At 32.4% G+C, this 14,608-nt stretch overlaps 2 protein-coding genes across 2 annotated transcripts; both read right to left on the bottom strand.

Moving 5' to 3' along the window:
- Window positions 1-96: 96 nt before the first annotated feature.
- On the bottom strand, window positions 97-4,553 carry LOC110819632 (endoglucanase 25-like). The gene is made up of 7 exons (XM_022048887.2): window positions 4,418-4,553; window positions 3,677-4,082; window positions 2,858-3,168; window positions 2,292-2,753; window positions 1,198-1,333; window positions 932-1,104; window positions 97-823 (listed from the first exon to the last, which is right to left on the bottom strand). The coding sequence occupies exons 2-7, from the start codon at window positions 4,059-4,061 to the stop codon at window positions 422-424; spliced, it is 1,869 nt and encodes a 622-aa protein (XP_021904579.1). The 5' UTR covers window positions 4,062-4,082; window positions 4,418-4,553; the 3' UTR covers window positions 97-421.
- Window positions 4,554-7,608: 3,055 nt separating this feature from the next.
- LOC110819752 (ferric reduction oxidase 6-like) lies at window positions 7,609-13,312 on the bottom strand. Its single transcript, XM_088211644.1, has 9 exons — window positions 12,686-13,312; window positions 12,490-12,583; window positions 12,113-12,313; window positions 10,874-11,105; window positions 9,653-9,980; window positions 9,283-9,559; window positions 8,753-9,008; window positions 8,226-8,655; window positions 7,609-8,089 (listed from the first exon to the last, which is right to left on the bottom strand). The coding sequence occupies exons 1-9, from the start codon at window positions 12,906-12,908 to the stop codon at window positions 7,920-7,922; spliced, it is 2,211 nt and encodes a 736-aa protein (XP_088067770.1). The 5' UTR covers window positions 12,909-13,312; the 3' UTR covers window positions 7,609-7,919.
- Window positions 13,313-14,608: the final 1,296 nt, after the last annotated feature.

Below are 14,608 nucleotides of genomic sequence, written 5' to 3'. Positions count from 1 at the left end.
TGCTGCTAATTATGGAAACCATAAGATATGGTCCTCATCATTATCAGTCTCCATTCAGCTTCATGTATTACGTAAGAGAACATAAGATTGAAAATGTGAGACACTGAATATAATTTTATTGTTATCAAAATGTTTCAGTTTCAAATCACTTCTATCAAAGAATACACGATGGATATTATACACATGTAGTATGTATACTGAAAAATTCAAACATACATTTGCAGACACAAACAATCATTTCTTAATGCTAGCCTGAGGTTCCTAATTGAAGCCCAGTATGGACCATTGTCTTTCAAAGCATCTCATAGACTCCTCTTCCTATGTCCACTTTATGATTTGTCATTGCCTTCCAGTCATCCAAGTGTAAAAGAAGAAAAAAGAGCAGTGCTTCCGCAAAATCATCTGATACTCTTTTGGCATCTCAAGGTTTCCAAGGCGCTGGAGGTGGTGGTGGGGTTGGAAACATTGGTGGCACTGCAGAGAAGATGGTGTTCTTGTCAATCCCAGTAGACTTGTCACCAGATAGTGCCACAAGAGCTGCAACTAAACCAGCATTGCCTGCGAGCGTTGGCTCTGTATAATTGTAGTTAGTTCGAACATCATGAAAACCATCATGCTTGTCAGGACCGGCAACCATGGCTCCAACAATTGTGTTGGGGTTTGGGCTCTTAGTGTCCCTCCATTTCCATCCTCCTTTACAGTTATACTTAATTTTATCCTTACGAATAGATGCACCTCTATGGTGGACATGCTTCGGGTAATGGTTTCCGAAACCAACGACATAGCTCATTTTCCTAGGATTCTTACCGAGGATGTAATTCATCTGCCAAAAGAATAGGATGCAAAACACAATCAATACCCATCATTGTTATGATTTAGTGTGAAAAATCAGATCACCAAGTGCTAGACCAACTTGCACAATAACAAATACCTGGGTCCTTGCAAATTCACGCAAGACATCAGTTGAATAGAAATTAGGCCCACAGTACCACCCGGGTGTATCAGCAGCATCAAGGTAATCACTGAATAAGGTAGCTAAGAAGGCTGCATTGACCACATATTGGAGAGGCTGAGGCCTTCCATGATTCAATTGGATCAAGCCTCCTGACAAAGATTTCGATAAAGCAACAGTGAGATCACCATGGAAACAATTATTTATGCTGACTATCACTGATCACACAACTAAGTGTAGCTTACCCTTGGTTCTATTAAAACTCGTGAAATTTGGCAGGTACGAACACATGACTATGCTGGTTTGATTATGGAATGTCCTCAATATTTCTTCATAGGGATAGCCAGGACTTAAGAACAACCTCAGCCGGCTAAGAAGAACCTAAAGTCAAGCAACAAGCAAAGTTAATAATGCAAGAACGCGCACATTCAAAGTTAGCACATTTCCAGGCACTTGAACCATGTAATCAATCAATTCTCCAAAATTTGTATATCTGATTCTGTCATCTTTAGTGATGCATTTGTTAACCCCACTAAAGATGACAGAATCAGAGACATAAATAACAAAGCAGAAGTGGAACAATTATGAAAAGACGATCTTAAAAAGTAAAATAATAAAGAACCGTTTTTACTGAAAGCTTCGGATCACACTTTGCAACACTTCAAATACAAAAGACTGAAACCACATTCTGAATTACTCAGAGCAAGAACAAGTAGGAAAAAGGTAGTTTAAAAAAGGACTGATATTTGTTTAGCAAGACCAGGACCAATAAAGACTCAACAATCTGATTGCCATTCAATTAAAATTTCCTGTACTTGTCCCCGTGTCATCTATCAGAACTCAAGCATAGGTGACTGCTATAGATGCTTCACACATGAACATAAAGGGTAAACATCTTGTCAAGTATGGAAATGGATGACAAAGAGATAGAGAAGTAGGACGACCAAGAATCAAATGGAACACAATAAAAAAATATTTTACTATCCTAAGCGGACTTCACATGACGAAACTACACAGTATGATTTCTGAACCATCAAACTGCTAGAGGCTACTTCAAAGAGCTGCTTATGACTTGGAAACTTCTATTCTAAGTAAAGCTTCCTCAAACAAGGCCTACATGAGGTTCTTAAAGATAGGAGAAAGAAAACACCTACATAACCAAAGGAGAAAAGAAACCACAATAAGTTTAAAGTATATCTCAGCAGCAGTTATACAATCAGTAGCCCACGGCTTCAATAAGTTAAAAACACGTGGAAATAAAATGAATGATCCGCTGAATGCCCTCTGCATAGCTAACTACCGTACAGTAACAAGGTATCAAGAAGATCCACCAACTAACCTGAGCACCAGCAAGCTTGTTGTCCCAGCTAAGGACGCCATAGTCTGGGCCTCCCCAGAATGCACCAGCATGTTTAGCAATACCAGGAAGAGTAGCGAGCTGAAGATAAGTAACATTCCCAGTTGCATAATACAACCAGGCTCCACCCCAAATAAATTCATCCCAGTACATGCTTGAGTTATAAAACGTGGCAGCCTCTGAACCACCAGCACTGTATCTTCCGCGTTGATCTCTGGAAAACTGAAAGAGTGTTCTGGCACCATGGACAAGCTTTTGTGAATAGGCCTTGTTGTCTTTGAACACAATGGACGCAGCAGCCAAAGCAGCAGCCATTTCCGCCGCAAGATCTGAGCAGCCATGACATTCAGTAACAGGCCTATCGTAATCGATGTCCTCAGGACGCATCCAGCAGTAATGGTCATTCGGGTTGGTATTTCCTCCCGATGTATCTCCTGATCCAACCTATAAATCAAAGCGTTAACAGGTTAGAGAAACTCAAGTCATCATAGTATGCATTGTTAAATGAAAGAAGACAAATCTATAGCAAAGCATGAGCACGCCCCTACCTGAGCAACAAGCCTGTCAATGGTGTCAGCCGTACTGTTAAAAGTCTTTAGGAAGTAGTCAGTTCCCCACTTGATGATGTCCTTAACATGGTTGAGCTCCCCAGCAGCTTCGTATTTAGCACTGTACTCAATTACACTCCAGCTCAACATTGTCATAGCAAATGACATGGGGAAATTGAATTTGATGGCATCTCCAGCATCATAATAACCACCCACCAGATCTTTCATCACGGTTGATGGATCAGACTTTCCATCTCGTAGACACGAGTTACCACGCCAGGACACATTATTATGCTTTGGGAGCTTCCCAGCTGCAAAATGAACCCAGAAAAAAAAAAAATCCGAACTTTCTTAAAGATCTCTTTCAATATTTGCATATGAAGACTAGATGGGAAGAAAAACAGATAAAATCCTATTCTTTTTAAGGAAAGAGAAAAGGAATCAGAAAGGAAGATCCATGAAGATAATGAACCCAAAAAAAAAAATTCCAAAGTTTCTCAAAGATCTCTTTGGATATTTGGATATGGAACCAAGAAGGGAAGAAAAACTGGATAAAACAGATCATTTTCCTATATTTTTAAGGAAAATTAGATGGTTTCCTAAATTAAAAATGACTCTTCCAATTCAGCTTCAGTCCATTTAGAACAGTGATCTACTAGTACAGTAGATAGTAAATCAAATCAGATCAGAATCAGCATACAAGACTAGATCTAGGTGAGAAGGAGTAAGCAATTGAACAACGAATATTACCAGCTAAACTAAAACAAAACTAGAACACCCATTTGAAGATAACAGAAAAAACAAAAATGAAAGACTTACAGCGCTGAGCATTGAAGAACATGAGGGCCTTGTGAAGCGCAAGGGTGTAGTTATCAGGAGGAGCATGAGCATGGTGATGACGAGGCACCGTTTTGACAATCAGAGTGATAAATCCGGCAAGAAAGCCGGCGGCAAGGATGGTACCGACGGTCCAAACAAAAAGCTTCCTGCTTACAATGATACAGCCTAGATCCACATACTTCTTCTTCTTCTGCTCACCGGGACCAAGAAGCCAACTTTGCTGAGTTTCATCCAAAGGGCGAGAAGAAGACAGCGCCGCCCTGTCCAAATCCTGCAGATTCCTACTCCGATCGTCGTCGGTGGCGGAATCCGCCGTGTTGATCTCAAGAGGGCCTCCCCAGGGATCCCTCCCGTACATACTCATTTTTCTTCTTGATTGATTTATCTACAGCAAAAACCCAGAAAAAGATGAATGTGGAGGATCAGGAGAGAGGAGTAAAGAAAGAAACTTTCTGGGTTTTTGGTGGAAATGGAGTGTATGGTGGTGATGGTAGCTACTTTATTCAATGGTGGTGTAGTGCAGGGCATCTGTCATCTTCCATATATTATCATGTGGGTGTCTGATTCCTTTTTATATTTTTTTTAAAAAAATCAAAGAGAAAAGAAAATGTTGGCGACTACAGAATTCAATTTTCATAATTTTCTTGAAGAACAAACTGTATTCAATTATTATTTATTATAAAAAGAAAAAATGGTGATTTAGAAGCAACTAGGTCTTACTTGTTGACACTTGACAGTAAACCAGTCTACCTTCTTGACAGAAACAGCCTATCTGTCTTTCAAAACTCCATTGATATGCAAAATTGAAGTTCAGAAATATTTATTACTTGTGATTATCTCTAACTAAAAAAAATTTAATTTTTATTAAAAAGTTTCTTTGGCCTATATATATATATATATATCATATTTTATTAGAATGAAGTTTATTTTAATTAATATAATTTTATTAACACATTAATAACTCAAATTTTTACTTTTATTAATCAAACATTATAATTTATTATTATTAATTTATAATATACCCACAAAAATTTGTGAATTGTACCTTTTAAGTAAAGTTCGAAATTATAATTTTTTTAAAAAAAATTAAAAATTTTAACCATTAATATTACGAAGTGGTTGTTTTTTTAATAAAATTAAAAATTATATTGAATTTTTTATTTTATTATAAATATCTTAATTAAAAATATATATTTTTATTTAAATACATCATAATTCGTTAAGATAAAATTTAAATTGACTAATATATTTCAATCAATATAACATATTATACATTAAATTTTATATTTAATCTGAATCAAATATATGGGTTAGTCATTATTTTTATTAATTAAATATTATAATTCATTATTATTAACTTATAATATACCCATAAAACTGTGAATTCTACGTTTTAAATAAAATTTAAAATTATCATTTTAAAAAAAAGTAAAAAATTATATTGAATTTTTTACTCCATTATAAATACCTCAGTTAAAAGAAAAAATATATATTTTTATTTGAATACATCATAATTCGTTAAGATAAAATTTAAATTGACCATTCTACCTATATCAATACAATATATTATACATTAAATTTTGTATTTAACCCGAATCAAACATACGGGTTAATCATTATCAATTCATAATACGTTCGTATACTTTGAGTTCGGTTGGTTATTTTTTATTTATTTTTTCATTTAATCCAACCCATTGTTGCTCCATTGCTGTTGCTTAGTCTTGTTTATAAAGTAAAGTTTTTTTTTCCTTTGATTGAAAGTAAAGTTTTTTCCTTTTGTTACTCAAAATTGTTAAAGTCACCACCTTTAATTTTTTATTACTTAATTAAACATACTTAATTGTTAAAATTAAAAAATTGGGTATATTTTTTTATTTAATTTTAAATTAAGTATTTAATTAAAAAAGTAATTAGTATATTTAATAATAATAATAATATAAATTGGGCACCGACAGAGGAATAAAATTATTAAAAAAATAATAATAAAATAAAATAAATGGGTAATAAATAGCTGGATTGGAAATTAGAAATTAGAAATTTGAAGTTGCAAATTTGGACAAATCTGCTGTAGGTGGCAGTGGGGCCCTCTCCTTTCCCTTTCAACACTTTGATCCAAAACGAACCGTTTTGTTCCACCGACACTACTCCCTACACATTCCACTATTTGCTTTTTAAAAAAAAAAAAATATATATATATATATATATATTATATCTACACATATATGTTTTTTGGTTTCCCAAATTCATTCAATATTTATATCATTCATACGTCTTGTATTGTTAAATCTTGTTATTTTCTCACCCAATAGAAGAAATTAAATTAAATAAAGAATATATATATATATATATATACTAGTTTTTGTAAGTTTTTATATAATAATGTGATATAAGCATTAAATGTTTTTTGTAATATTTTAATTATTTTACTTTGTATTTTTTCATTTATTTAAGCACTCTTTTTAGTGAATGACAATTTAATTTTTAGTATTTTAATTAGAAATATCTTAAGAAATTTTAATTATAAAATTAATTTATTTATAAATTAATCTTTTATTATTAATAAAATGTTTAAATCGAGTAAAAATGATGTTTTAAAAAAAATGATCAACTACAATTCTTTATTAACGAGATATAAAGGAAAAATGTTATGTTGTCTTATACAATTAGTCTGTGATTAAAATAGTTTAAGTTTTTAAAACTAAATACTTAATTTCTATTCGTTTTATTCGTACATAACTCATGTCATATCTAAAAATATAATATGTTTTATTTGGTTATATATATTTGTGGAACGAGAAACATACTCGCTGAGTAAATAGTATTACGTCTCCTTGATGGAACCTTATTTCAAGATAGAAAACTTTTGATTATTGGTCGTTTGTTAAAAAAGTTATGATACTTATATAAATTTTACGATTACGAAATAAAACATTCATTAAATATAAGTTTCAAGACTGTAACTTAAAAAAAAAAAAAGACTAAGATACTATCATATATTTTATCACTATCTACTATTAAGCACGAAATAGTCATTTAATAAGTTTGAATGAACTTTTTTTAAAAAAAAAAATTAATATTATAAAAACGTTATATCAGATGAATTTTAATGAAATAAATCTTAAAAACTCGAGTTCTAAATAAGTTTTAAACAGTTTTCATTTTTGTCTTCTACAATTTTTTTCTTATGTTTTTTTTTATAGTAATTACTAATCATTAGTAATATATATAGAATGTTTATCTCTTTAAACGATAATAAAAGATCCTAAAAATAATAATAATCTAATTACAAAAAGTCTAAAATTCTATAAAATAATAATATGTACAGTTCGAACTCATTTTCTTCTTTATGATCCACCATTTTGAATGACCTTAAAGTCAAAAGTCGTTTATAAAAATCGAATATGTTTATAGGTTAGAATAGTTGGGGTTCGAGTTGAACCGACTATTTATTATAATAAATCTAACGTAAATAGTCTTGATCAGTACGACTTACTTAAATATATTAATTTACTAAATTCCACGAAAAATAAATATATTTTTATTTACAAGTTCATCCATTTACCTTATTTTAAAAACGTAAAAAGAAAATTAAACATTTTCTCATTTATATATATTCATCATTTCGAAGATAACATTATTATTAATTTGAGTTATATATCATGCTAACAACCCCATTGATAAGTTTTTAGATTACAACATAATAATACTTTTAGTAATAGTATTACTATAGTCATGGGGTTATATTATATCATATATATATATTTTTTAACAATTTAAGAAAGAATGCGGGCCGGGCCGGGCCGAGCCGAGCCATCGAGACTTGAAACATAAAACGAAGTTCAACCATATATATTTTGGAATTAAAAAAATATTAGAGACCAAATTAAACGAAAAATACAAGAAGTATCAAATTATAATAAATATCAAACTTCATATATTAATTTAATATTTACTTTTTAAGTTTCTTTTGAATAAAACCTAACTCGATTATTTAACCTCTAAACTTAATTACATGGACGTATAACCAGGCATATACCAATGTATTTTGACTACAATGCAGCAGCAGAAATACATCCCTATATCTCAGTTATGGATTGCAGCTTACAACTCTATACATCTTGTATATATACATATATATATATATGTATATATTATATAATCAATTTTTAGCCTAAGTCCCATTTTAGCTATTAGGCAGGGTTGGGTTTTCTGCCAAAGATGGCTACAGATCAAAGCTATGGCTGTTGAAATGGAAGATGGGATGATGAAGAGACCTCCTCCTGCTGTGTGACCTAATTTCTTGAGCCACACTTGACTGAAGAGGTGGAGGACCACACACTATCACCCCCACATCAACTCCTCCCCATTTCCCATGTATCCCTCCAAATATTTCTGCAACAAACACATCAGAAATCAAGTTTATGCAGGCATCAACCAAGTCAGCCAATCCAAAAGACACCCATTTTGGTGTATATATATACACACACACACACACACATAGGACTCGGTCCAATTGAGACAAGCATACCTTTGAAGTCTGGTCTTGAACCATAGTGAATTTCGCTTAAATGCGTCAGAGTCTTCTGAAGTGAATCCTTGTTAGCTCCATCAGTTTCGTTATTATGTGCTTCATGAACCTTCATCTTCTCGTCCTGGTCATGCGGAATTCTTTGACCCAATAGATGCCATAGACCAATCACAACACCTCCGAACACAAGAACGCTTACAACCATGCACCCTGTGAAAAGAAGCCCTCTGTACCACCAAGAAGTTATGCTATACGGCTTTAAGTAAAGCATATCTAGCAGACCTGATAGAATAAAAAGGCCTGCTGTACTCGAGATAACATATAAACCAGACCATATGTTATCTCCTGTACCAACCAACACCGACATATCACAACCTTTGGTAACAGGACAGATAGAAGTAGTCATTTGCTTGCCGACTACGCCCTCCTCCTGCAATAGATGTCAATCAAACTCCCTTAAGTGAGTTAAGCAGTTCCAATCTGAAAGATATAGAAAAATAACAGAGAAAGGCTGCAGATATATATACCAATTGTGGTTCTGATTCCCGAGTAACATAAATATCAATCTCGAGATTTAACTTCTCAGGGAAAGATGGGCAAATGGACTCCATGTCAACAGTTGAAAGAAGAGGAAGCTCATCTGATCTTTTGATGGCCCAAACTATCAAGACTTTTCTTGGCAGACAAGGTTTCCCTTCACTAATTCGGTGGAGAATATCACTCAAGATAGCAAGGAATGGGGAAATTCCAATCCCACCAGCTACTAGAATTAGGTTCTCATACCTAAGAAAGGATGATGATATTAATTCCATAACAATGTATGGTAAAAGAACTTAAGATGCATGTCAACTATATTCTTTCTGAAACTTAGTTTCATCAAGAACAGTCACAAAATATTAGGATGGAAGTTCGTTCTCTTTTCCTCCCATGTAGGATAAAATTTTTTCATACCACTGGAGCATTCTTATAATAGAACAAAACCAAAGCACTCATAAAAGATGAATAAGAGAATGATGTAGGATGCATGTATTTTTCAACTGAAGAATGGAGTATATACATCAAGTGGTAGGGCATTTCATGCCCATAAGGACCCTCAACAGAAGCCGTAATCTTTGGATGAGATTGGAAACGAAGATCAACTTGTTGTTCTGTCTCGGACATGCTCAGGATATTGTCCCTAAGCTTTGCTGTCCATCCCCCAAGTACCTTTATGAGAATCGATAGATGATACTTGCCATCTAGAGGACTAGATGAAACACTGAAAGGATGCCACTGCAGCCAAGATAGTTCGCGGATTTGAAGGAAAATAAAACTGAGAGCATTGTAGCGTAGATCTACATTCAGGTAAAAAAAAAAAAAGAAGTCAGCACATTCTGTTACAATAGATGTTAAATGAAGCAATAAAATTCATGAAGATCGTCTCTTACTTCCAGGTTTTGAAAGGACTAGTTCCACAGTTCCGCATGGAAGGCATTTTGCTGAAAGTACATCCACCGTCCTCCGTGATTGGCAGAATCTCAGGAAACGATCAAGAATGAAAAGAAATATTCCTCCAGCAACAACACTAAAAATATAGTCACCAACATGTAAAGCCAAGCCTACTACAAAGACTATGTATAGTTGATGGGTGTAGAAGAACAATTCAAAATAGTTCTTTCTGACTGGATGAAGTGAAGTAAACCACATCAGCAAACCAGCTAAAAGGGCAATAACTCCTGGAAGAATGGCAATACCAATATTTCTCCAATCCAAGAGCTGCAAAAGGTAATTGACTATAACATGAGAAGCATTTACATCATATAATCACACAAACACATGCAGGTACAGACTTTCATCCTTCTGCTATCTTTTACTAAACCTGACAAAACTAACAATTAATCCAAAACTGGTTGGTTCAGTTAGGAAGATCCTTTCATGCAATTTCTCATTTTCAGGCCACATGGCTTTGGTAACTTTTTTTTTTTCCCCATCAAAGCCTTTAGTTATTTCAACCCATGTCTTTTTGGGTCACTGCCTACCACGTTAACCCTGGTATAGAAACATTCATAAAGAAAATCCTAGTATAGAAACATTTCTTATTTCATCAATTTTTCATCCTTCCTTATCTTCTGAATTCACAAAATGTTCCCAAACTCTAGTTTTTTATCACAGCTTTCTTGTAAGATTGACAGAAGAGAAAGTTTAGAGTAACAAAAAGAGTTGAAAGGGAATAGAGCAAAAAACATAGTTTTGCTGTTTGGTAAGGGAAGTAGAAAAGTACGAAGAGAAAATCAACAACGTTGAGATTTTTCTCCAACGTATAACATGAACGGAGTCTCCCAAGTCTGAAGATTAAAGAGTAAATTTCTAGAAGGGGAAAATCCAGTAGTCCATACAGCCATTTCACGTCTTTCGAAATAGAAAGGCTTCTTCACATATATATCTATATATTCGGTTTCTCCCATATATTCATTAGTAAAACAGCTCCTTATATGATTGTTTTCTCATCCCTTATCTAATCCTTTCAAAGTCAACATTCAAACTTTTTATTTGCCTAGATATGTGAATTTCCAGCAAACAATCAGATCTACAACGAACTTTGCGAAAGAGAAACATTTATGCTAATAACTTTACTATAAGTGCAACCTGAAACCCATAATCGAACTTACTTCAATAAGACGGCCTTTAAGTGTCCATACGATTACATAACAGAGCCCATGGAGAGTAAACAGCACCATGGTGAGATGTCCCAACCATATATGATATCTGGTGGCATGCTCAAATGGAATATCCACCAGACGCAGCAGAACGGAGCCCCTTGAAATTGGGAGAAACAAAAATGCCAAGCATAGTTGTCCAAGCATACCCAAACGAACTCCCGACAGCTCCAACATCAGAAGACTGAATACAAAAAAATTACGCCAGCCATCAGTAAAATGAAAAAGAAATTAAAATCTATTAATTACAAGAGACAGTGAGAAGGATGTAAAAGTGTTAAAAGGTCACCCAAGACCAAGAACCAAAACCTTTCCTACCATAAAATGAAGCAGAAAAGCACCAAGTAATAAACCAATGGAATACTAAACTCTATGCATGTTGATGTTTTATTATCAGAACAGACAAACTCCTTAGCTAGTATGTAATAGTATCTCTTCATACAGCTGTAAATACCCAAATGTTTATGTTAAATCAGTATGCGTAGACCCAGAGTTCCTCCTTAAGAGGAATGTTTATAACTTTCTAACTAGTACAATTCTATGATAGGAGGTGTCCATGTTGCCTTCTTCTGTACTCAAAGTTGCTTGAAGTACATTTTGGTTATAAAATAAATCATAAAGTATTTGTCAATGTTGAAAAAATGCTACGAGCTCGAGAGCTTTAAGAAAAGAGCTCCAAGGACCAATTTCTTGGAAGCTTTTAGCAGATAGTATAGGTCTATTTGACTGTATTTTCTAACCAATATACTCTAGCTCAAATACTGAAACCCCCAACCCCCCCCCCAAAAAAAAAGAGATTCGCTACTGTTTAATATTAATAATTATCTTTTTTATATTTTACACATACAGAATTTAGTTAAATATCTATATATTTATGGTGCATTGACACAATTATTTAATTACAAGAGCACTTAATTGTTTTGTTTGGATATTCTACCTATTCAAGCTTATATATACAAAGAAAAAACAGACATACGGCCTCTTAATGATGTAAAACTCCAAGAAAAGAGTCAATGACAGGTAAATAAACAATCAAATAGACAAAAGGAGATAGTATATTAATAAATTATGTCCCACCGAAATAAGCAAATTAAACTGAGAAGGAGCTTAAAGAAAAACCAACAAAAGAAATCTGAATAAGATAAGAGAAAAGAAGAGTTACATAGAGGTTGAAGATATAAGATACTTTACCTAAACTCATACTTGGTATTCGCATGAAAGATGGGTGCCAACTGAAGGTTGCTCATGGTGTAAGCATAAGCACCCCAGATGATAAACACAACAAAGAAGAGAATCCCAATGAACTCGGCAGCTGAAACAACCCCAAATGGTCCATCCACAAGAACAGGAAGAGTCCATAACCTGAGGGTTGGGTACTTTGACCCCTTCTTCCTGTTACATAGGTATCGCCATGACCAATTTGCAAGTAACACGAAATATTTTAGCTTTAACTTTTTTTTTTTTCCAATTTATTTCATCCATTTATTTACAGAAATCTTTTGGAAAAGAAAAAGTGAAAAGCTAAAAACTGGTCAAATGGGTGTAAATAACACAACAAAATCACTTACTTGTTGTACACAGCTTCCCCAGAGATGATAAGATATGCAGTGGAAAGGAAAGTGAGAACAAGAATTGGACCAGCGAATGCCAAGAAAAAATTTCCTGCAGATCATTAGCAATATAGAAAATTGAGAATGGAATCCATTCAAAGCAGACTAAACAAGTAGTGTCAAAGAAAGAAAGAAAGGAAAATCATGTACGAACCTTTGATTCCAAAAGGCAGAGAAGTCAATGCTTCAAAGTTAGGGGAGAAAATCTTGCTGATAATTTCTAGAGGGAAGAGAAAAATCACGGAGACCCACAAAAGGAAAACCACCCACATTACAAATTTCAGAACCCATTTGAGAAATGATACCAAAACAGGCGTTTCCTTGTAAGAATTAGACAGATGAAACCCTCCATCGGAGAGAAGAGGTTGTTCATCCATGGCTGAAAAAACAGGTCAGCTTATCTGCTCTCCCCTGATCACTGATCAGTAAACTAAGACCACCCAACAACATTTATACAACATAAATAGAATACACACCTATCATATCGCTACAAGAGAGCAGGAAAAAAGAACACTTTTCCATTTTTTGTGGAGGAAGAATTTACAGAAGCTAACATCAAAGACTGGAATGATCTTTAGGAATCTACAAATAGACAAATGCGTTTCTACAAAAAAAGGACAGAAATCAGTTTCAGTGAAATGAAAATGGAAGATGAAATTGAGAAGGAGGGGAATGCTGGCCACTCATTTCACCTTCACCTAGTATCTTCTGTGCCTACCATCATAAATGATCTCATGAAACTAAATCATTATGTATTATTTGCAAGAATATATTTCTAAACTATTCTAATAATTGTCCAATGAATTAGTTTTTAACGAATTTAAGAGATATTATTCTATATATTTCTACATTAAACACATGAAACATGAACCTAAATTAGAGTTGACCAAAAAAAAAATTATTAGCTTTAAAATCTGAACCGATTATTCATAATATTTGATTTAATAAAATTTAAAATTTATATTGTTAATATATTGATAGAACTGTGATAATCGAATTGTATTTCGTTTCTATCGAATCATGACGCATTTGAAATTTTAAAAAATTAGTAACAGTTACATACGTTATACGAAAAATTTTATGTTTCGAAAGAAAAAATAATTACTCAAAATGGAATTCAATATATATTTTCATTAATTCATTCTTTTCCAATTTGAAGAAAAAAAAATGAGTTTTAATGGAGAATTGGTGAAGATATTACTTTCATTTCCATTCTATTTTATTAACTAGCACCATTCTAACTATATATATATATATAATTTCCCCTTTGATTTTTTGTCATTTCATTCTTACTTTCCTAAATAAATATTTTTCTTTTTTTATTAATTTAAGGATATAAATAATGTTTTGTAGGTAAGAAATATACCTTAAATTATGTCTAATCTTCATTTTTTCCAATATAATATGTTTGGTGTATTATTGAGAGATGAAGAGTCCTAATAAAAAATATATATATATATATACATATATATATATATATTATTAGGACTATATATATAAAATAATAATCAAAAAAGGAAGGAAGATGGAGCAAGCCATTGATTTATTTAGTTGTAACAGACAAAAGAGAACAAGAAGAAAACTCAAGAAGTATAAAAAATGTATGAGTAAAATAAAAAATAAAATAAAATTATAGAAAAATATTTTATATTAATTATTATAATTAATATATTAGTTTTATTGAGTCAGTGACATATTTAGGCGAAATAAAAATTTCCTAAAAAATAAATTTTTTAGTTAAAGTAATGAGTTAAATATTCGATATATATATATAATTTAAAAATATTAAATATTTAATTTTTGAGTGGTGTATAAAATATAAATACAAAATTTAAGATGGTCCATAAAAAAATTGTATGGTAGGTGGTGTATTTGCTTGTTCATTTTGTAGCCAAAAGCCAAAGATGATTCTTTCAAGTGCTTCATATATTCCAACTTTATGAATATAAGTGTAACGCCACTAATTTTTTAAAATTTTATTATTATTAATTTTATTTAGTTTATTTTATAATTTTATTACTTTAATTGATTTATTTAATTTAATTTAATTTTTTTAATAAAAATAAAAATAATAATA

Source organism: Carica papaya, chromosome 9 (assembly GCF_054855325.1).
Source record: "Carica papaya isolate Zhongbai chromosome 9, ASM5485532v1, whole genome shotgun sequence".
Classification (NCBI taxonomy): domain Eukaryota; kingdom Viridiplantae; phylum Streptophyta; class Magnoliopsida; order Brassicales; family Caricaceae; genus Carica; species Carica papaya.
Note: the sequence above shows the minus strand (reverse complement) of the source record. Positions and strands in the feature narration are given on the sequence as shown.

What these genes read in the sequence shown, in the direction of transcription:
- LOC110819752 (XM_088211644.1), bottom strand. Translation starts at nt 12,908, where the DNA reads ATGGATGAACAACCTCTTCTCTCCGATGGAGGGTTTCATCTGTCTAAT. An exon ending in GGGGAAGCTGTGTACAACAA is followed by an intron (nt 12,314 to 12,489) that starts GTAAGTGATTTT and finishes CCTATGTAACAG; the next exon opens with GAAGAAGGGGTCAAAGTACC. An exon ending in TTCAAGACCAGACTTCAAAG is followed by an intron (nt 8,090 to 8,225) that starts GTATGCTTGTCT and finishes TGTTTGTTGCAG; the next exon opens with AAATATTTGGAGGGATACAT.
- LOC110819632 (XM_022048887.2), bottom strand. Translation starts at nt 4,061, where the DNA reads ATGAGTATGTACGGGAGGGATCCCTGGGGAGGCCCTCTTGAGATCAAC. An exon ending in TTGACAGGCTTGTTGCTCAG is followed by an intron (nt 2,754 to 2,857) that starts GTAGGGGCGTGC and finishes TTTGATTTATAG; the next exon opens with GTTGGATCAGGAGATACATC. An exon ending in GTGAATTTGCAAGGACCCAG is followed by an intron (nt 824 to 931) that starts GTATTTGTTATT and finishes TTCTTTTGGCAG; the next exon opens with ATGAATTACATCCTCGGTAA.